This window comes from Spea bombifrons, chromosome 3 (genome assembly GCF_027358695.1).
Source record: "Spea bombifrons isolate aSpeBom1 chromosome 3, aSpeBom1.2.pri, whole genome shotgun sequence".
NCBI classification, from domain to species: Eukaryota; Metazoa; Chordata; class Amphibia; order Anura; family Pelobatidae; genus Spea; species Spea bombifrons.
In genome coordinates this window covers 103429958-103449555 of record NC_071089.1, presented here as the reverse complement: position 1 = coordinate 103449555, position 19598 = coordinate 103429958, and the positions used below count along the sequence as shown (strand labels likewise).

Here is a 19598-nt window from a genome sequence, read left to right as displayed (position 1 = left end):
CCAAGAATGCCCTTAAACCAAGTGTTCAGTTTACAAAGGCAAGCGTGTGTTTATTTTTAACCCCTTAATGACAAAGCCCATACATGTACGGGGTCAAAATGCATTGTTTTCAATGGGTTTAGGGACCGCCCATTGTCCTTAAGGGGTTAACCCCTTCAATCCCCTATAGACGTACCGGGACGTCCAAAAAAACGCCTATTAAGAAACCCCTATGGACGTCCCGGTACGTCCAGCCCTTCTTGCAGCGTCAAGGACACATCCCTGCCGCTGTTTGACAGCCCGGACTCCCCACTGACAGCAGAAGCCGGCATTGCTGGCTTTCTTTTGTCCGATCTGATGTAACAGCTTCCGGCATGAAGCAGGGGATATCCTGTCCTCCGATGAGGCACAGACGCTGCGATCTTTATGCACGTCTGTGAGGACCTGCATAGAGATCACAGTGTGATCGGTGCAGGGGGGTCACGGGGAGGGGAGTGAGAAACCATGTCTCTCACTCCCCCTCCCTTCCTGAAATAGTGAAGGAAAAAAAAGCCGTGAATTCATTTAAAAAATAATAATAAAAAAATCATTAAAATAATAATATAAATAATAATAAAAAAATAATAATGTGAGCATGTTCAGGAGGTCCCTAAGAGGACCTCTAACCATTTTTGTGTAAAAAAAAATATATATAAAAAATACAAAAAATAAATAAATAAATAAAATAATATAAAAAAAAAAAATTAAAAAATATATAAAAAAGATAATAAAAAAGAAAAAAAATCCCCAAACTAGGGATGACAAAGTGGCGGTCAAATGTCATAAATGTGGCCAACAGCTGCATATATGAGGTGACATGTTCTGTTTTTATGCTTGTGTAGACAGCAGATTGAGTGAGTATGGTACATAGAATAACATGCACTCTAGGCAATATTTGCCCCAAGACTAGATCCTTTTATTGCTCCTTTTCTGGGTGTCTGTACAGCAGGTTTTGATAAAATGTGTTCTGGAAAGGACTTGATAGCTTGTATTAAGTGTGTTCTAACCCAAATATATATTGGTATGCTTTGTTTTTTGCACAATTTGGCCGAGCTTGATGTTGGGGTGAAAATTGCCTGTTTTGGCCAGATCAGTATAAATGAAAAACACTATTAGCAATCTGTGAGAATTCATTTGAAGCATAAAAATCAACCATTGCTCATGCTCTTCTTACTCTCATTTTATTGCTTTAAGATTACATTTTACTGATTTTAACAGGTCACACAAAAGTTTCACATGTATGTGGTTATTGAGGTATTTTGTTTATGGGTGTGAAACCCTTACTGTTTAAAGTGCAAATAAATTTGTCTGTGGGAACGACTTGATTTATTTACTTACTAAGAAGTGACTAGCAAAGGGAGTGACTAACCTGTTCATGTCCAAGATATTTCATATGCTAAAGACCAGTGCCCTCCGCCCAGGTCAATCAAAACTCGTGAAACAGGGCTGAGCCCACCTCGATACTGGATTGTAGTGAGGTCACATAACACAATGCATGATTGGAGGTATGGCCACCTGCTCCCCCCTTTCCTCAGCTGATGATTGTCGTAGGGTGGCCTCATGGGGGGCAGCAATGGCACAGACCTCCTTTAATTGTATAGCTCCCTTGGTCAGTCCGGGGAGATCAAAGAACCCCTCTAACTGGCTCATGGCCCTCACTGCACAGAAAAGTGGGGCTGTCCTGCAACAACTGAGACACTTGGGAGGTATGTGTCATATCATAAATACCTCTTAAACACATGTAGCAAGAGATGCAATCACATACATTCACAAAGAGACATCCACGTATAACCAGAGCAATGGTTACTACAAGATATGCAAATGTTGTACATGCAACAGAAATGTACATGTGAAAATTATGAACCACAAGCAAAGTCCTTGCGATGATTACTGTCATGCCAACTTGTGTAGTGCATACATGGACTTGCTACTCGGTAGAGATGGTATGGCCAATTTCAGCATGAGAGGGGTTAATCCGATTGTATAGGCATGTGGTACCAAAATGTCTTATCAGATAAATTTGTCTTTTGAAGCTGGGACACCCTCTGCAAGGTGTGAAATGTTAGAGGAGCTGCCGCTATGTCTAGGTTCAAATGTAGACCACCATATGCCACCATATGCCTGTACCTTCTCATAGATACTGGATTCTTTGATATGCTAAGTGAAAAGAATACAAATATGGTAATGCAACGTAAACTGTTTGGAAGGAATTGTGAAGTCCGTGGTATTCAGTCATAAGTAGCAAGTGTGACATATCTATGGACTTCATAATTTACAAGAAATTCATAAATGCATGAATTATTGCTGTGGCGAGCACAGGAGGGATGATAAAATGAAAATAAGTTATTTTGATTCATATGTTTATACAACACAAGGGGGAGGTCACTTATGGTACACCTTCCCTCCGCTTATTGGTCAGTGTGCTTACTAGGGGCCAAGATCTAATTTTGCCGGAGCCCTACGGACAGAAAAAATGTTACTTCAAGTGAGTAGCTCACGTTACCTGATTAGACCATTTTATTGGTAATTTGAAATCACATAATTATTGTGTGTGTTTTTAGTCTAATTTGCAATTCGAATTAGGAATGCGCAAATCGTATCGCCCGACGCCCGGTACATGTAGTTCCGGGTGCCGGGCAGGTAGCAGGGTTAGGATACAGATCCCCCGCAGCGCTGCAGGGGACCTGCATCCTACTCTCCAATACGCTGAGACAGCCTCCCCTGCCAGCACTTTCCACGGGGGTAGTGCCGGCACGTCTGCTCGATGTGCTTTAACAATATCCCGTGCCGGCATTTCCCACGGCGGAAGTGCCGGCACCGGAAGTTGTATACATGTATTGCGTAGATGTCCTCCACTGGCACCGCAAGACACCCGGGAGTCTTCATTGGGAAGTCTGGGGGGGGCACATCTTTAGGACAGAGTGGCAGCATTTCTCGGCGGGGGGCGACAGAGTGGCAGCATATCTCGGGGGGGCAGAGTGGCAGCATATCTCGGAGGGGGGGCAGAGTGGCAGCATATCTATTACACTAAGAATCTAAATTTTTCTTTAAAAAAGCACCTAACTTTTAGGGTGCGGCCTATAATGGGGTGCAGCCTATAATCGAGCCAATACAGTATATCACTATAGTTAATTGCGGGTGGTATTAAGGGTGGATATTTTTAGCACTGTTCTTTCATCCTTACACGTGGTTGAGGTATAATTAGACAGGCAGCTAAACTCTTCTCACATTTTAATTTTTATTATAGGGAAGTTAGAGTAAAACTGGGAACAAGAAAATAACATTCAATGAATATATACAGTACATAAAGTATACAATACTAACACTCTAGTCTAACTAGGGAAAGAGGATTGAACCTACCAGCGATGCTATGGATAGGCTGATAACCAGGATGGAGCTGGATGACTCTGGTGCTGTACTGTAACTATTAAACCGTTGCAGGGTAAGATGGCTGCTGACACTTTTCCTGTGGCCTCATTTCCTGGTCCACTAGGATGATGGGTAGTTACAGTGGCTCACGAGTAACAATTTGTCTATCCAGCTAGTCTGAAACTACCAGGCTGTGGTATGCAAAAGGTCACTAGGTAAAGATATTAAATGCACCTCTAAGGACAATGCAACTCAGTAAATGAGCATGATAACATAATATAAAAACTTGCTGAAAGGCATCACACTCCCCGCCTGGTATCCTACAGATACCATCTATAATGGTCCTTCTGGGGAGAATAGCAAAGTCAAATCCGAGACAGGTCTGAGGAAAGGTTTAGTCCCATCGTGTCTGGCGACCTTGACCTCCACTTTCTTGACTTTCCCATCTGTGCTTGGGAACACTTGGGTAACCAACCCTAAAGGCCATTCGTTCCTACTCGACTGAGAGTCCTTCACAAGAACAACGGTGCCGGGTTCCAAGTTGGGTTTGCTATCTTGCCATTTGTTTCTTGTCTGTAGGGTGGAAAGGTACTGTTTCTTCCACTTGTTCCAGAAAACATCAATTGTCTTGAGATAAGCAAATGCAGCTATTGCCTTTACTGAAGCATTGCAAAATATAGTTGTGAAGACCATGGCACAGATTCTACAGGGAATTCAAAAAGAGAGCGACAAAATAGTAGGTGGTCTTACTAATAAAACCAGGAGGAAAGAAACTATTAAATAATAACAATTGATTAATTTCCAAGCGGGGAGGATTTTTGTAGAGCACCAAGAGTAGATGATTAGCATCTACTGAGTAGCATGATTTAAAGTTATAGGGTAGAAAACAAAGGTGAAAAATCTGAAAAATTCTACGTCATAGAAAGTGTGGTGCATACCTGGAATAAGTGCCGTATTTATTTTTAGATCTGCTCGAGGTCTAACTCATGGCAGCGTCACTAGCCCTCCGTTCCACACTTCCATCCTTACAGCTTGGTGCTGGGCAGAAGAAAATTAAGTGCCAACTTCCTAAAGTGCATGCATGCAAAGGATTTGACAAAACTAGAATTGACAGACTAAGAAAATTTTTTACATTGTCTGACAAGCTAACAATCTAGATGATTTCCATATTGTGTGCACTATGTTTGGAAAATAACTGGAACTTTCTGTCTGACCTCCCCATCCCACCCATTTACACTCCACAGGATGCATCCCTTACGAAAAATTACTGCAGTTTTTCTGAAGTAATACTGCAGTTTTTTGGACATGAAAAAACTGCAATACTGCACTTTTACTGCAGTATTACTGCACATTTACTGCAGTTTTACTGCATTTGTACTTCAAAGTACTGCAGTTTTACTGCAGTTATTTTTGTACGGAAGTACAAATGCAATAAAGCTACAGTACATTGAAGTACAACTGTAGGTTTGCAATATAAAAAAAAAAGTGCGGTAAATGTGCAGTAATACTGCAGTACTGTGAAGTACAAATGCAGTAAAACTGCAGTAAATGTGCAGTAATACTGCAGTAAAAGTGCAGTATTGCAGTTTTTTCATGTCCAAAAAACTGCAGTATTACTTCAGAAAAACTGCAGTAATTTATTCGTAAGGGATTACAAGGCATAGTGATGATGGTGGAGGCTGGGGGCACTGCCCTGGTTCAGGCTTAAAGCAGCGCCCGATGTGTCTCTGTCACCCGTAACAAGACTCGGCTGGCGAATGCTTAGCAGCCCACATAAGAAAAACGTATTGGACACTTCTTTTTTTAAATGTATTTATGGGAATAATTTTTGATGCAGTTTTATAATAATTTGGAGTAATATTTAATTTGTGGTTGCGTTTATCTTCAGAATTTTCCAAGGGCAGAATTTTAGTTAATTATATTGATTTAACAAAAATCACACCAATATCTTTTGGGAATTTTGCATTGGGATCTCAGGTAAAGTGTATTCACTTTTAGCATATTTATATAAATTTCATTGATAATTGTAGGTCATTTAACCCCTTAAGGACAATGGGCGGTCCCTAAACCCATTGAAAGCTTTGTCATTAAGGGATTAAACAGTGTTAATGTTTTTGTTTATTCCTGCTGATGTCATTAACTTCCCTGTATTTTGCAATATGAGATCAGAAGTGTCCTTATTTTCTTATACACGAAGGTGGTAACTTTATGAATCATGCAACCAAGCCCTTTGGACTGGAAAAGTTGACTGGAATTTAACCTCTCCTGTAGTTAGGAATCTTCAGTCATCACATTGACGTCTGTGTAGAGGCCATGGTACTGATAAAGCCATAAACTAATATCAGCAAGAGTACAGACAATGGTCAAATGATAACATTGCAAATGGCATTTAAAATAGTTTTATTTATAATTTACTCTTCACTGCGTGCAGACAGGACTGAGTAATAAAATGTATTGTTTGTTGTGCCAGCTTGAGTAACACAGCAACAGAGCTACGAAATATGAAAAAGACTTCAAACACATTTGTTGGGGATGAAATATAATTTAAGATGGAAGCTTTTTTAATATAAATTAATAAACACGTTGGGATGAAGAATAAAAGAAAAAATATATACATTGGAGGAAGCAGGGTTAAGGTAAGAGATTCTAGAAATGATTGTAGACATCTGGAATAGGACAGGGGCATAACTAGAAACGACAGGGCCTCAGTGTGCAAATTGCCCTGGGACCCCCGACTTCACAAGCAACATGTCCCACAGTACCACCTTTGTTCCAAAACAGATTCCCTATGCCATCTTTGCCCCCAAAACACTTACACATTCATGCTAACATCAACACTAATACACATACTCATTCTAACATACATTCATTCATTGATACTCCCTCTCCCTCTGTGCAAGCAAGCCTCACTTTTACCGGGGGCATTCCTGCCTAGCCTAAAAGTGCTTTGTAAGTACCTTCATATAAATTCTTTTAAGTTGAAGAAACAAAAGAAAGACAATACTGAATTTAGCTAGAAGCTGCAGCTTTACAGCCTCTGCAGAACACCCTGCCTATGGTCTGACATTTCTGGCCACAAAGCAGCCAATCAGTGTCATGAAAGGGTTCCTATTAAGATCAGAGAGAGTGCTATCCATGCACATGCACCGGGGGTCTCGCCAATGATGGCTGGAGTGTCCCTTTAATAAGGTTTATTCATCACATTAGCACTGTACTTACTATTCTGTTTAAGATTTCATCATGTTTAATGGGAATCAAAAGGCAGCTGCTCTGCTTCAATTAGATTCAACATAATTAGAGGGTCGGGGGAGAATGTTAACCAGCACCCAACAAAAACAGCTCTGTGAAAATCACACAGTGGCAGCCAGTGAGTGCTGACAGGGATCAATTTTCTGGATCACTTGTCATGCCCTTTGTGTGTCAGCGCACATTTGTAGGTAGAAAACCCTGGAAGATGAAAGAATGTAACAATAAAGGGAGCAAGAGGATAAACCCACTGGATGGAGAGAGATGTAGAATGATCGCTGTCCAGAAACAACAGGAACGCACAACGTCCAGGCCACAGGTGCACAGCAAAAAGGGGAGAACAGTATATGGAGCACAGGATACCTTTTTGGGTTCCTACATATTCACAGAGTGAGTAGTAACTTCTGCTTAAGGGCTTTAAGACCTAATTTTTTCAGATACAATGTTTCATTTGGATGAATGACGGATAACGTAAACAAGAGAGTATCATAAGAAGACCATGGCTCTCTTATTTAGAAGAATCTGCTCAAAGTATAGGTGCACAAACCTGTTCAGCAAAAAAACTGGTTATTTTCCAAAGTACCGTATGTCATATGTAGTATATTTTTTCTTGACAATGTGAACACCGTGTCCTGAATTTTGATTACATATGCATTACTCAAATATCAGCTATAGCCTGCAGATGTTTTCGTTTGACAATTACATATTAATGTGCTCCAGTAAAGATCAGGCTTATATGCTATGTGAGGTAATTACACGTGTCCCAACCTATAGTTTAATGATAACGTCCATATATTTTGCATATATATAAAATTGCAAAATATACAGTGTATATATATTTTTTTTATAAAGGTGTGGTTAAATAACCTTATACCCATCACATAATGTTAAGAAGGTTGTTTTATGTCAACAATATTTACCTATGTGAGCTCAAAATATATTTTACCCTAAATATTTACCTATCCCTAAAACAGTAAATGATATGGCACTAGGATGAATCAACTATTAACCATTACATAGGCTATCCCAAACGTTTTATCGAGACATGCAGACTGTGGAAACAAAATTTCACTAATATGAGTTCACAAAGAAGTCTTACCATTTCAGAGCTAAGCTACTTAGCACTATATGTATACTTGAATATAACTGCTGTAAGCCAAGATGTTCAAAAATCAATGGTGACCTCTAGTGTTAAACACTATACTATACACGCTCCTGTTGCCCTTATTATATACAGTATTATGCCATTTATGTTTCCAGGATGATAACCGCTCTAGCTCATGCAATATGAAACTTGAAAAGCATATAGCCAATAATTCTGTATGTTTATGGTGGGTCGAAAAAGCCCTCCACTGGGGATCCCATGTAACAATGTGTAAGCAATCAAAATGTGTCATGAGTCTGTCTCAGGCTTAGATATGTCCATGTTGGCATAAGTGTATTTATTTAGCTTGATGTGCTCTGTACAGTTGATGGTTTTTGATACTTTTGACTCACTATAGGCTGTATAGAATAGCGGGTTTCAATTCTGTTCATGGTTCACTTGCAAGAGCCAGAGTAGTTCTTATCCTGTTCTCAAGGCTAGCACTACCTACAGGCAGATCTACCAGGAACGCACTAGGTGACCACATGTCACAGATCGCCTGGGACAGTTCCTTTATTCTGGGACAATGTACAGCAGTGTCCCGGAATGAGTCTCCTACCTTAGCCGGCAACGACTTCTGTGTCCCTTTCTCCTTTCTGGCAGCTCTGCTTCTTCTCTTGCCCCTTCTTCTTCTTTTGTCTTCTTTCTTCTTCCACTTCTCCCCGGTATCAGCTCCAGAGACAAAAAAGAAGAGGTAAGAGAAAAAGTGGGGCTGTGGAAATGAAGACATGTATGCAAAAGCAGTCTGTGAAGAAGTTAGGTAGTTATTAAAAGAGAGTGTGAGAGTGTTAATAAGAGTGAGCGAGAGGAAGAGTGAGTGAGGGAGAGTGAAAAAGCAACAAAATGAGAATTATGATGATGGGAGTTATGCTGTACCACCATTAGTGTTGGACCCAGTATATAGTAATGGGAGTTATGCTGTACCACCATATACTGAGTCAACGTCTGACTCAGTATATAATGATGGGGTTATGCTGTATCGCCGTCTGTGTCTGACTTGCTATATAATGGTGGGAGCTAGCTGTATCACTATCTGTGTCTGGCTCACCATATAATGATAGAGTCATGCTGTATGGCCATCTATGTTTGAATCATTATATAATTATAGGAGTCAAGCTGCACCACCGTCTGTGCCTGGATCACTATATAATAATAATAGTAGTCATGCTGTACCACCATCTGTGTCTGGATCACTATACAATATAGTTGTAACTGTGTTCTACAAGAATGAAAGATAATATAAAAACAGGGTACTTAGCTTTTTAACCCTTCTATTCATTCATCGGAACACATATGTGGTAGCTTCCCCAAGGACTCTTCCTTCAAAAAGCCCCTTATAACAGATATATGGAAAAACAGAACAAATTCTGGGGATACAGCTTTAAAAGTACTCTGTAAAAAGAATAAAAACCACAAATGGTGCAATAACGTTTAAAACAGCCCCCACAAGAAAAATTTGTGTTCATCTAACTGAAACAAAGGAGGAGTGAAGATTTTGGACCAATAGAAGAACAGATTAGATGATTTAAGGAGAGGGCGGGCAAGGGTTTTTAGTTTATTTTTTGTTAGCTTATGTTTCTTGATGCATTATAACTAGTCCCTGATGAAGTTAGCATATGACAAAACGCGTTGGACTTAGTTTCTTATAGCATTAAGCATTTTTAATGGGCTATTGTAAATAAAGCTTTTGGAAGATACCCTGCCTGCCATTCATTTGTATCTAGCAGATGACCAGTTTTTAAAACTTTGAGGTGGTTTTAAAAGTTCCAGCAAACCTCCAGGATTCCTAAGATACAGGCTATCTTAAAGGCGCAGTTCCTACTACAATCTTGTGAGTGTGGCACAACTAGTGGGGGCTGTTTTAAACCTTTTAAACGTTATTTCACCATTTGTGGTTTTTATTCTTTTTACAGAGTACTTTTAAAGCTGTATCCCCAGAATTTGTTCTGGATCACTATATGATGATAGAGTCATGTTTTACCACCGTCCTTGTCTGGCCTGTTTTAAACTGTATTACCATCGGTGTCTGACCTACTATATAACGATGGAAGTTATACTGTACCACCCTCAGTGTCTGGATATAATGATAGGAGTTATGCTGCTGTGTCCCGACATGGGGGAGAGAGGCACTTCTCTGAATGATCGAGCACCTAGAAAGCCTCCTGCCGCCCCAAACGTAGTGCTTCACTATTGTGCGGGATGCCTGCTTATACTGTATATATATTTACTATAAAGCCAGGAGAACTTATATGCATAAGTCCTCCTGGCTGCAGTTCCTCCATTTTGTAACAGAGCAGAACTGGGGAAGTGTCGATGCAGGGGGTGCGGACCTTGTGTATGATAACATACATGTGACTCCACCCACAGGTTTCATTTTTTTAAATCTAGTTTAGGATGATGTGCCCCTCACAGTGCCTCCCCTCTCCATCTATCAGTAGTAGGAGAGAGGTTTAAATTCTCCCCTCCTCCTGATAACCCAGTCCCTGTGCGGAAGGATGAAAAAAAAAAGACTTCAACACTAGTAGCTTCCAATAGAGAGTGCTCCAAAGTAGGAATAAGGCTGTGAAAGGGTGACTTGGAGGTTATGGAGGGGTGGAAATTTGGTGGCTGTGGAGCTTTGGAAATTTGGTGGCTGTGGAAGGGTCATTTAGCTGATGGCAAAACAGGAGGCAGAAGTTGGTGTGTGTATGGGTAAAGGATAGTTAGTGTATATTTATGGGTAAGGGAGAGGGTAGGTATATACGTATGGGTATTTTTGGGTATGGGTATTTTTTTAAAGGGTACATGAGTACATGCACCTCATTAAAAATAAAAAAACACAGAAGAGATCTAAATAGATCAAAACACCTGTCTGTAGATGAAACAAGGAGTGTGCCCTTCCAGCCCTGTCCTGTACTCAAAAGATGTGTCTAAAACAGACATTTGCAAATTAGGGAACCATGGAACATGGAACCATGGAAAAAAGTGACATAGTCTGTGTGTTTTTGTCTTACATGTGTTGATGTAAGTGTATTTATTTTATCTTAATCATAGAAGCAATATCAAGTTAACTTACTTTGGCAGAATCAGACTCACTGCACAGCTGGATCAGAACCAGCAATCCATAGGCACGGAACGGACAGACACCCTGACTCATTGCCATCCTGACTTGTGGTAAACAATACAATGATCAGTGCTAATCAGCCATCTTTAGACAAAGGCATTACCTTAAAGAATCTGCTCAGTGTAGTGGTTGAGCAGGGAAAGTAACCCAAAATATCTCAATCATGACAATATTGGCAGTGTCCAGGCCTCCAGATAAAGGCAGTTTATTGCTTCATAAGAACATATAGAACTGATCCACTATACAGTATTTTATTTGAGGCTGAAATAAAAATATATTTTTCCATAGGGCTTCCTCTTTTATATATTAAGTATGTAAAGTTCTCTTATGTAAAATCATTTGTTTTCCATCCACTCTAGTTGGGTATGGGGTCCCACCACTTTCCAGCACGTACGGTGCTCTTCGAGAGGGAGAGGAATGGAGTGACGTACCGCGTACCAGCTCTGCTCTACATTCCAAGATGGGCTACACTGTTGGCATTTGCTGAGGAGAGACTGAGTGCAGACGATGCCCATGCCAACCTACTAGTTTTAAGACGTGGGATTTTCTACCATAACTATGTGGAGGTCAGAGAAAGGCAATTGGTGAAATGAAGAACTTAAAGTCACTACTGAAACACTTCAAACAAGCACAGCCGGATTAACCATAATAGTAACATTTTGACGGCGTTCCACCTTTTCCACAATATTAGATGATATGGTCCTGCCCTAAAAGCTTCTTTTGCCATTCAACTGGAAACATAGAAGTGGTGCAGAAGAAACCTTTGTACAAAATAGCATATATTTGTCAACAGAATTATTATTATGGACTGTGATAAATTTTTATGTTGCATTCTCTCAGTGATCTCTCTAACCAAAGAGCAATGAGAGGTTTTAAAATACATTTTTCGATTTACAGCCTCTAGCAGCATCACCACTGATGCTGCAGGCCTCTTCTATGGTGAGGGGACTACCAATGTTTTCAGAAAATGAAACCTTGGAAGTTGTGGTATTTAGATGTAAAGAAAATAGTAAAAGGGAAGTACACACTAAAAAGCATATCCATTTAATTTTTGGGGTGCTGCTGAAATGACCAATATGTACAAACAACAAAGCAAGGAATCTGTACACACCTAGCGAGTCTCAGTGGGTTAAATTATAGTGCAGTCCCACTGCTTTTGCTCTATGATAAAATTAGATAGGACTCCCCAAATTGTTTTTTTACACAGTGGCGTGCTAAGCAATATATGGCCCTATACTGTGACAGTTTAAGAGCTGAGATTGGGGGGGGGGGACTCCTCCAAGATGGGAACAGGTTTCATCCAAAGTTTGTAACTCACTTAGGTCATAGGTGGTAAAAGGTCTACATCAGAAATATTGGGGATAAGTATCTGTACCCCCAAGCCCCTCTTTAGTTTTTCACACATGGTTTCTCCACTTTGGCTTTATTTTTGCTGAATAAATCATGACACGGTGCAATTCGTTATGTTTTGTTGTTTATCTTAGGATACATTTTACCTACTTTTTAGACCTGTAAAGCCTAACAGATGATTGTTATTATGTCCTGATTCAAAGAGGGTGTACTTTATTTTTCACACGACCGTATGTATAATGTTGGAGTCAGTGTGTTTATTATATATGAAATAAACACACTGACTCTTACACTTTACATACATACTGACTCTAACATAACAGTACTTACTAACATACCCACACTCTAACATACCGGTACTTACACAGACACACATTCAATAACATACCCATACACACAGTTTCATAACTTATATGGTTCTAATCCCGGCCTCCTTGCTCTGTTTCTTCCTTATATCTTATATCTCTGGCAGTGGGAGGATATGCGCGCAGTGGAGACAGCCGTTCTCCCAGGCCATCGTTCTATGAACCCATGTCCAATATACGACGAGTTCACAGGACAGCTTTTCCTCTTCTTCATTGCTGTCTTTGGCAAAACTACTGAATCGTACCAGATTATCACTGGGCGCAATATGGCTCGGCTGTGCTATGTTACAAGCTCCGATCAGGGAAGAAACTGGAGTAATGTCACTGACCTCACCTTACAGGTCATTGGGGAGTCAATAAAAGGTAATACTATCAAAATGTCAGTCTGTCACTTTTCCTTGTATCTTTCACAATTCTACACAGTTAAGTCAATTATTTTAGCAATGCCAAACACTGTGACAGTCCATGCCTGTGTATATTTTCATTAAGATACACTGTGCTAGTATCTGTGACAAATGTTAGTTGCATAACATGTCAAAGAGTGCAATTAATGTTGTGTGTCTGTGTAGAACAGCACCTTTGAACAACATTGAGAGCTCTCAAGATTCACCAAATTAGTATTTTATTCAGACAGCAATTTACTCTGGCTTTTAGAGAAAAATCAACCAACTACAGACAGAAACATAAAACAGATTAAATACAACACTCTGGAAATATAACATATTCAAAATTTTAATGCTAAAATCAAAAATAGGTATTTATTTAATGCTCTATAAATAATTTCTCTCTTCCTCAGAGTGGGCGACATTTGCCTTGGGACCTGGTCATGGTATTCAGCTTAAGTCCGGCCGTCTCCTCGTTCCTGCTTACACCTATTATATTGACTGCAGAGAATGCTTTGGAAAGCTCTGTCGTACCACCTCCCGGGCATTTGCCTTCCACAGTGATGACCATGGCCAGAAATGGAAGCTGGGTGAGCTCATCCCAAATCTCCCATCGGTGGAGTGCCAGCTGGTGTCTGTAGATGAGGAAGATGGTAATAACGTCTTATACTGCAATGCCAGGAGCTCCCTGGGATTTCGAGTCCAAGCTATGAGTTCTGACGAAGGAATTGTGTTCCAACCTGGGCAGCTGGTTGAGAAGTTGGTAGAGACACCCAATGGTTGCCATGGAAGTGTTATTGGTTTTCCAGCTCCTCTGGGATTCTACACAAGACTTTACACCAAAATAAACGTACCAAGAGATCTTAATAATTACAAGGAGTTAGCTAATGTGTTAAAAAAGCAAAAGAAAATGTATTATATTGAGCAGCTCAAAAAGTATAGTGATTATTCACATCAACACCAGTCAAGAATAGACAGCGGTCTCTACAACAAGCATCGAGGTGAAATATTGAGCAGGAAGGAGGTTTGTAATAGTAGTGATCAGCTTCCAAGTACTCCTGAATCATCCACCTCTGTGATGTTAGATGGCATCCAAATTCAGACAAAAAGCCTTTATAGGACTAACCAGCAATTCCAGACTCCCACCTGGGTGCTATATTCCCATCCCACAAGTGCTCTGTCACGTGTGAATTTGGGAGTATACCTCAGTCCATACCCTAGGGATGCTGACAGCTGGACAGGCCCTTGGGTAATCTACGAGGGACCCAGTGCCTACTCAGATCTGGCATATATGGAATTACCTTCTAAAGGAATCGGGGCAGATGCTTCTCCACCAGTTATTGCTTTTGCATGTCTCTATGAAAATGGCCTTGTGTCCCCTTATGAACAAATATCATTCAGCATCTTCACCCTTTACGAGGTAATCCAGAGCCTACCTCCAAATCAACCTGTTTCCCATCAGGGCCAGAAGAAACAAAAGATGAAATGGGACTGTGTCGCTTCCTAAATGCTTGACCTATTTCTGTAATAGTTCTACTGGGGGGTAAAAAAAAACAGAAGTTAGTGTCAAACAGACACACACATATATATATATATATATATACCGTATATAGTCACAATTCTACCTGTTTCAATTGTACAATTTCAGGATCCTCAGCTCATTTGTCACATGACCTAGTACAATGGATTTTTAACTATATGTTTGTACTACCTGTATAATGTAAATGATTTATGCAAGAATGTCCGAACATCACATTCTTGGTATCATTCACATGGACTGTTTGAAATCTCTGTATAACACACTCTTGTTTTATTGTAAACTAATTTGTGAAGATCAGAGCTAATAAGAGGATCAACAACAATCAGTGAGAGACAATATCAACTATGAGACATAGTTAGCAAAACCCTAAAATTGTGAGTGAGGTGCAAGCTTTGAGGACAGGGCTGAATACTGAAATTAGGCTCAACTACATATGTTCAAAGAGACTGCACTAGAAAATTAACTGGTATCTGGATGTTAGAGAACTGTACAGAAGAAAGTTACCAAGTGACTTCTGTGACATTGGGACACCCCCTGTGCCCAGAATACAAATTCGTAATTACCTGCTTTTGAGAAGTCATTTGGACTGCCATGGTTTTGTATGTTTCTGAACTGAGGTCCCCCTTGCATCCATGCGACTAACTTCAACAGATAAAAATGCTTGCCTGCCAAACCCAAAATCCATACTGCGCTATCACCCTCTCTTCCAGTCATCGTTATATGTCCTGCAACTGCATGTCTTTGTAAACAGAAATTTAAATTCATGTAAAGCAATTTAAATTATCTCATATATCACTGATTATCATTTTCACAAACATCCCTGGAAAGCCACAACCACTTACCTACAACATAAAACTGCATTTTCCTGTACATTAGACGTCACCCTCTGTAAAACCAACAAAGATATGTTAAAAGTACCATTGACAGTGTCAAGGACAGGTACCAAGATTGACATCAAAGGATGTTTCTTTCTTTACTTTATTTACTCCTTGGTTTATAATGGTGTAATATTATGTTGTTATCTGTTATCCAAGAAGACCTGCTACCATATTCCAGTAAACAAAATAATAAAATAATACAATTCTAAAGGCACAGCATATGACACTATGTCATCTATAGGGAATAAACTAAGTGAGGACTAAATAATCTGTTTCTGCTACAAGGAATTCTTCACCTTGCTGTCTTTGGTATGATAACCTGAAATAAAGTATGTCCTAAACTGATTAATTATAACCAAATATTTTAATTAGAACAGTTTGTCTTGATTGAACAATGCATAAAATGTAATAACTTTAGTGTCAGAAGGATGAGAAATTCATGTACAGTATCTCACAAAAGTCAGTACACCCCTCCCATGTTTGTAAATAGTTTATTATAGCTTTTCATGTGACAACACTGAAGAAATGACACCCTGCTACAACGTAAAGTAATGAGTGTACAGCCTGTATAACAGTGTCAATTTGCTGTCCCCTCAAAAAAACAACACACAGACATTAATGTCTAAACCTTGGCAACAAAAGTGAGTACACCCCTAAGTGGAAATGTCCAAATTGGGCCCAAAGTATGAATATTTTGTGTGGCCACCATTATTTTCCAGCACTACCTTAACCCTCTTGGGCATGGAATTCACCAGCGCTTCACAGGTTGCCACTGGAGTCCTCTTCCACTCCTCCATGACGACATCATGGAGCTGGGGGACCTTGCGCTCCCCCACCTTCCATTTGAGGATGCCCAACAGATGCTCAATAGGGTTTAGGTCTGGAGACATGATTGGCCAGTCCATCACCTTTACCCTCAGCTTCTTTAGCAAGGCTGTGGTCGTCTTGGAGGTGTGTCTGGGGTCATTATGTTGGAATACTGCCCTGCTTAACTGTAGGCAAGACACACTTGTCTTTGTACTCCTCACCTGGTTGCCGCCACACACGATTGACACCATCTCAACCAAATAAGTTTATCTTGGTCTCATCGGACCACAGGACATGGTTCCAGTAATCCATGTCCTTATTCTGCTTGTCTTCAGCAAACTGTTTGCCGGCTTTCTTGTGCATCATCTTTAGAAGAGGCTTCCTTCTGGGACGACAGCCATGCAGACCAATTTGATTCAGTGTACAGCGTATGGTCTGAGCACTGACAGGCTGACCCCCCACCCCTTCAACCTCTGCACCGATGCTGGCAGCACTCATACGTCTATCTCCCAAAGACAACCTCTGGATATGACGATGAGCATGTTCTTTGGTTGAACATGGCGAGGCCTGTTCTGAGTGGAAACTGTCCTGTGGAACTGCTGTATGGTCAGTTTCAGGGTCTTGGCAATCTTCTTATAGCCCAGGCCATCTTTATGTAGACCAACAATTCTTTTTTTCAGATCCTCAGAGAGTTCTTTGCCATGAGGTGCCATGTTGAAGTTCCAGTGACCAGTATGAGAGAGTGTGAGAGCGATAACACTAAATTTAACACACCTGTGGGTGTACTTACTTTTGTTGCCAAGGTTTAGACATTTATTTGTGTTAAGTTATTTTGAGGGGACAGCAAATTTACAGGCTCACTACTTTACATTGTAGCACAGTGTAATTTCTTCAGTGTTGTCACATGAACAGATATAATAAAATATTTACATAAATGGGAGGGGTGTACTCACTTTTGTGAGATACTGTATATAACACAAATACTGTATGACACCAAAAGCCAAGGTGCAGGAGCAATGAAAAGAGGTTGTATCAACAAACCTTTTTTGAGTTCACGGTGTCCACAAATCATTCCGAAAGTTGCATTTAACAACTGGGAAAGACAAAGAATGATCTCCAGAAAATTAATAAAAAATGTACAAATGGACAGTGAGGAAGTCCAGGGGATAATGTTTGGTGGTTCGATGCACACAGAGCTCCAGATGGGAACTTCAAACAGATAAATAATAGAGCTGTGAAGAAAAACAAAAATATCATAAACCCAATAGCAGGAGGCGCGTGAGATATAAATCTGCACTCTCACATCCCCTGTCCTAATGCTAAACAGTTATATTCCTTATTTAAAGGTGCTGTTCCACTTCAAAATGAATTTTAAGCAAAGAACCCTTATAATAAGTAACTTTACTATTTATTGTGACATTAAACACATCAAAGCCATATTAAGAGTTTTATGTTGGTTTTTCAGTCTCTGAAAAGTAAGTGTGTAAGTTGTGTCACATGACAATTCCGTGTTCCAGTCAAATATTATCAGTGAGACAAAATCTGATCTTACTTTCTGGAAGGTTTAGGAACAACTTCTGTTATATTCAGAAGAGGAGGCAGAATAGCACTTTATAATATAGCAGTACACATGCTGTAGTTCTTACCTGTTGTGCATGAGTTGTTCATCGATATATTTTAAAGGATATCCCCACTTCTCAATGTCTTCTCCACTTGGCTTATACAAGCAGTAAGGACCAGTGGACAATATAGCTGCAGCAAACACCAGGCTAACTGTGGCCCCAATAAGAGCCAAGACACAAAACATAAAGGACAACAGCATCTGCAGAGCAAAAGGGTTAATTACGGCCATATCATGACAAATACTTTCAGAAGCATGCTGGGAGTCCTGACAACCTTTTATGAGTGATAAATACCAGTTTAAGAAGTGACTTCCCCCAGTTTAAACACCACGCTGAGCTGATTCTTTACGGCAATGCTAATGAAGTCTGTTTCTCCATAGACATTGTCCACAGCTGGGTCATTCTATAGTTTACCACAGTGAATATGGTAAGGAGTCAGGGTGTTTCTCGAGTAGATGGGACAAACATAACAGGGCTAAATAACATACACATGGCTAATATGCAATTTCCTGAAAACACTATAGTATGAAATAGAACTGCTTAAAAAAGAAAATGTTTAAAAACGTATTTTTAATCAGTTTAAGTCGATAGTTTCAGCTGGGATTCACTTACATAACAGCAAGGTCTGCATCTAGACAAACATCTGACTCTGTAACCAGCTAACACGGCTTGTATACCAGCCAGGAGAACCTAAAGCGAGAGAATAAATCACAAACAGGGGACACAGAGTACGATGGGATCTTTTCGTCGAGTGGTGGCACCAGAGTAAATTTATCAGGAATTAAAAGTAGTCATATATTTTAGGATTGGTAGCCCACTGGTAGGCCTGAGACTGCCTGAGACCATCTTTGTTATCTCTGACAATACAAAACTTCCAAAACAAATTGTCATTGTGGTATATGGAACACCACATGTGAGCTTCCATGAGCCAGGATTCAATACAATGCGCAGTGAGAATATAACAACGTAACTACCATGGACGGGCATGTTCTGTTTAATAGTAAATTACAAACAGGTATTGATGTAAAAATCAAGTTGAATGTCATTGAATCAAGAACTTCATGTTAAAGAGGAAAAATGGAGGATGATCATGTAGATCAAATCCTGCCCTGAGGGGCCATAGATGACTGAATGACTAAAGCACAGTTGGTGAGGACCACAATCTAGTCTGCCTGTTTTCCTTGCTGTAGAGCCTTGTTTGGGCTACTGTCATGTGATAAATATGCCACATTCCCCTTTAAGATGCTCCAGGCGACAGTACATCCATAAATGTGGTCAATAAGGACCATCCGTTCTTAGATTTAGGTTTTTTTATAGAATACCTGTGTGAAATTTTAAAAGCTCTCCTGTTTTAATACTTCTATGTTATCTGCTGGCGCGCTGTAAATAAATGGAACGTTTGTATGGTTCAAACAGACTCTCCATAAGTGTAGAAACAGTAATGTTAAAAATAGTTCTGTACTCACCATAATCCCACCTCCCCAAACTCCAGTCATTTTGGTAATTTGATGGCTGATTTTCTTATCCCGGAGGTAGGATCCATTAAGGTTTGGGAAGAGCTGCAATAGGTTTGCAGTGACAGAGAGCAGAGACAAAACCACAAGGCAGAGACCTACAAACCGAGAACACTTCCACACACACATTTCCACAGGGTGTCTGAAATTAAAGTGTATGCATTAGGCACGGTGTCACCGAGACTTAACGTAGGAGCCCCACTTCAACAGATGCTGTGCCACAAAAAAAAAAATCACAAAAATCAAGCGTCTAAAAACC

At 40.1% G+C, this 19598-nt stretch overlaps 2 protein-coding genes across 2 annotated transcripts; one reads left to right on the top strand and one right to left on the bottom strand.

Annotated features, from left to right (window-relative positions):
• Nucleotides 1-6690: 6690 nt before the first annotated feature.
• LOC128483632 (sialidase-4-like) lies at nt 6691-14525 on the top strand. The gene is made up of 4 exons (XM_053459885.1): nt 6691-7023; nt 11240-11446; nt 12703-12958; nt 13392-14525. Exons 2-4 carry the CDS (start codon nt 11246-11248, stop codon nt 14483-14485), a joined length of 1551 nt encoding a protein of 516 aa, XP_053315860.1. The 5' UTR covers nt 6691-7023; nt 11240-11245; the 3' UTR covers nt 14486-14525.
• Nucleotides 14526-15390: 865 nt separating this feature from the next.
• TM4SF19 (transmembrane 4 L six family member 19) lies at nt 15391-19468 on the bottom strand. The gene is made up of 5 exons (XM_053460439.1): nt 19292-19468; nt 18438-18515; nt 17850-18025; nt 17245-17516; nt 15391-15404 (listed from the first exon to the last, which is right to left on the bottom strand). The coding sequence occupies exons 1-5, from the start codon at nt 19466-19468 to the stop codon at nt 15391-15393; spliced, it is 717 nt and encodes a 238-aa protein (XP_053316414.1).
• Nucleotides 19469-19598: the final 130 nt, after the last annotated feature.

Excerpts from the sequence above, each read along its gene's own strand:
- LOC128483632 (XM_053459885.1), top strand. The coding sequence starts at position 11,246 with ATGGGGTCCCACCACTTTCCAGCACGTACGGTGCTCTTCGAGAGGGAG. Across the intron at positions 11,447-12,702 it reads TCTACCATAACTATGTGGAG|TGGGAGGATATGCGCGCAGT; the intron begins GTCAGAGAAAGG and ends TATCTCTGGCAG. Across the intron at positions 12,959-13,391 it reads CATTGGGGAGTCAATAAAAG|AGTGGGCGACATTTGCCTTG; the intron begins GTAATACTATCA and ends TCTCTTCCTCAG.
- TM4SF19 (XM_053460439.1), bottom strand. The coding sequence starts at position 19,468 with ATGTGTGTGTGGAAGTGTTCTCGGTTTGTAGGTCTCTGCCTTGTGGTT. Across the intron at positions 18,516-19,291 it reads TTTGGGGAGGTGGGATTATG|GTTCTCCTGGCTGGTATACA; the intron begins GTGAGTACAGAA and ends CTCTCGCTTTAG. Across the intron at positions 17,517-17,849 it reads GAACAACTCATGCACAACAG|GACAGGGGATGTGAGAGTGC; the intron begins GTAAGAACTACA and ends GTTTAGCATTAG.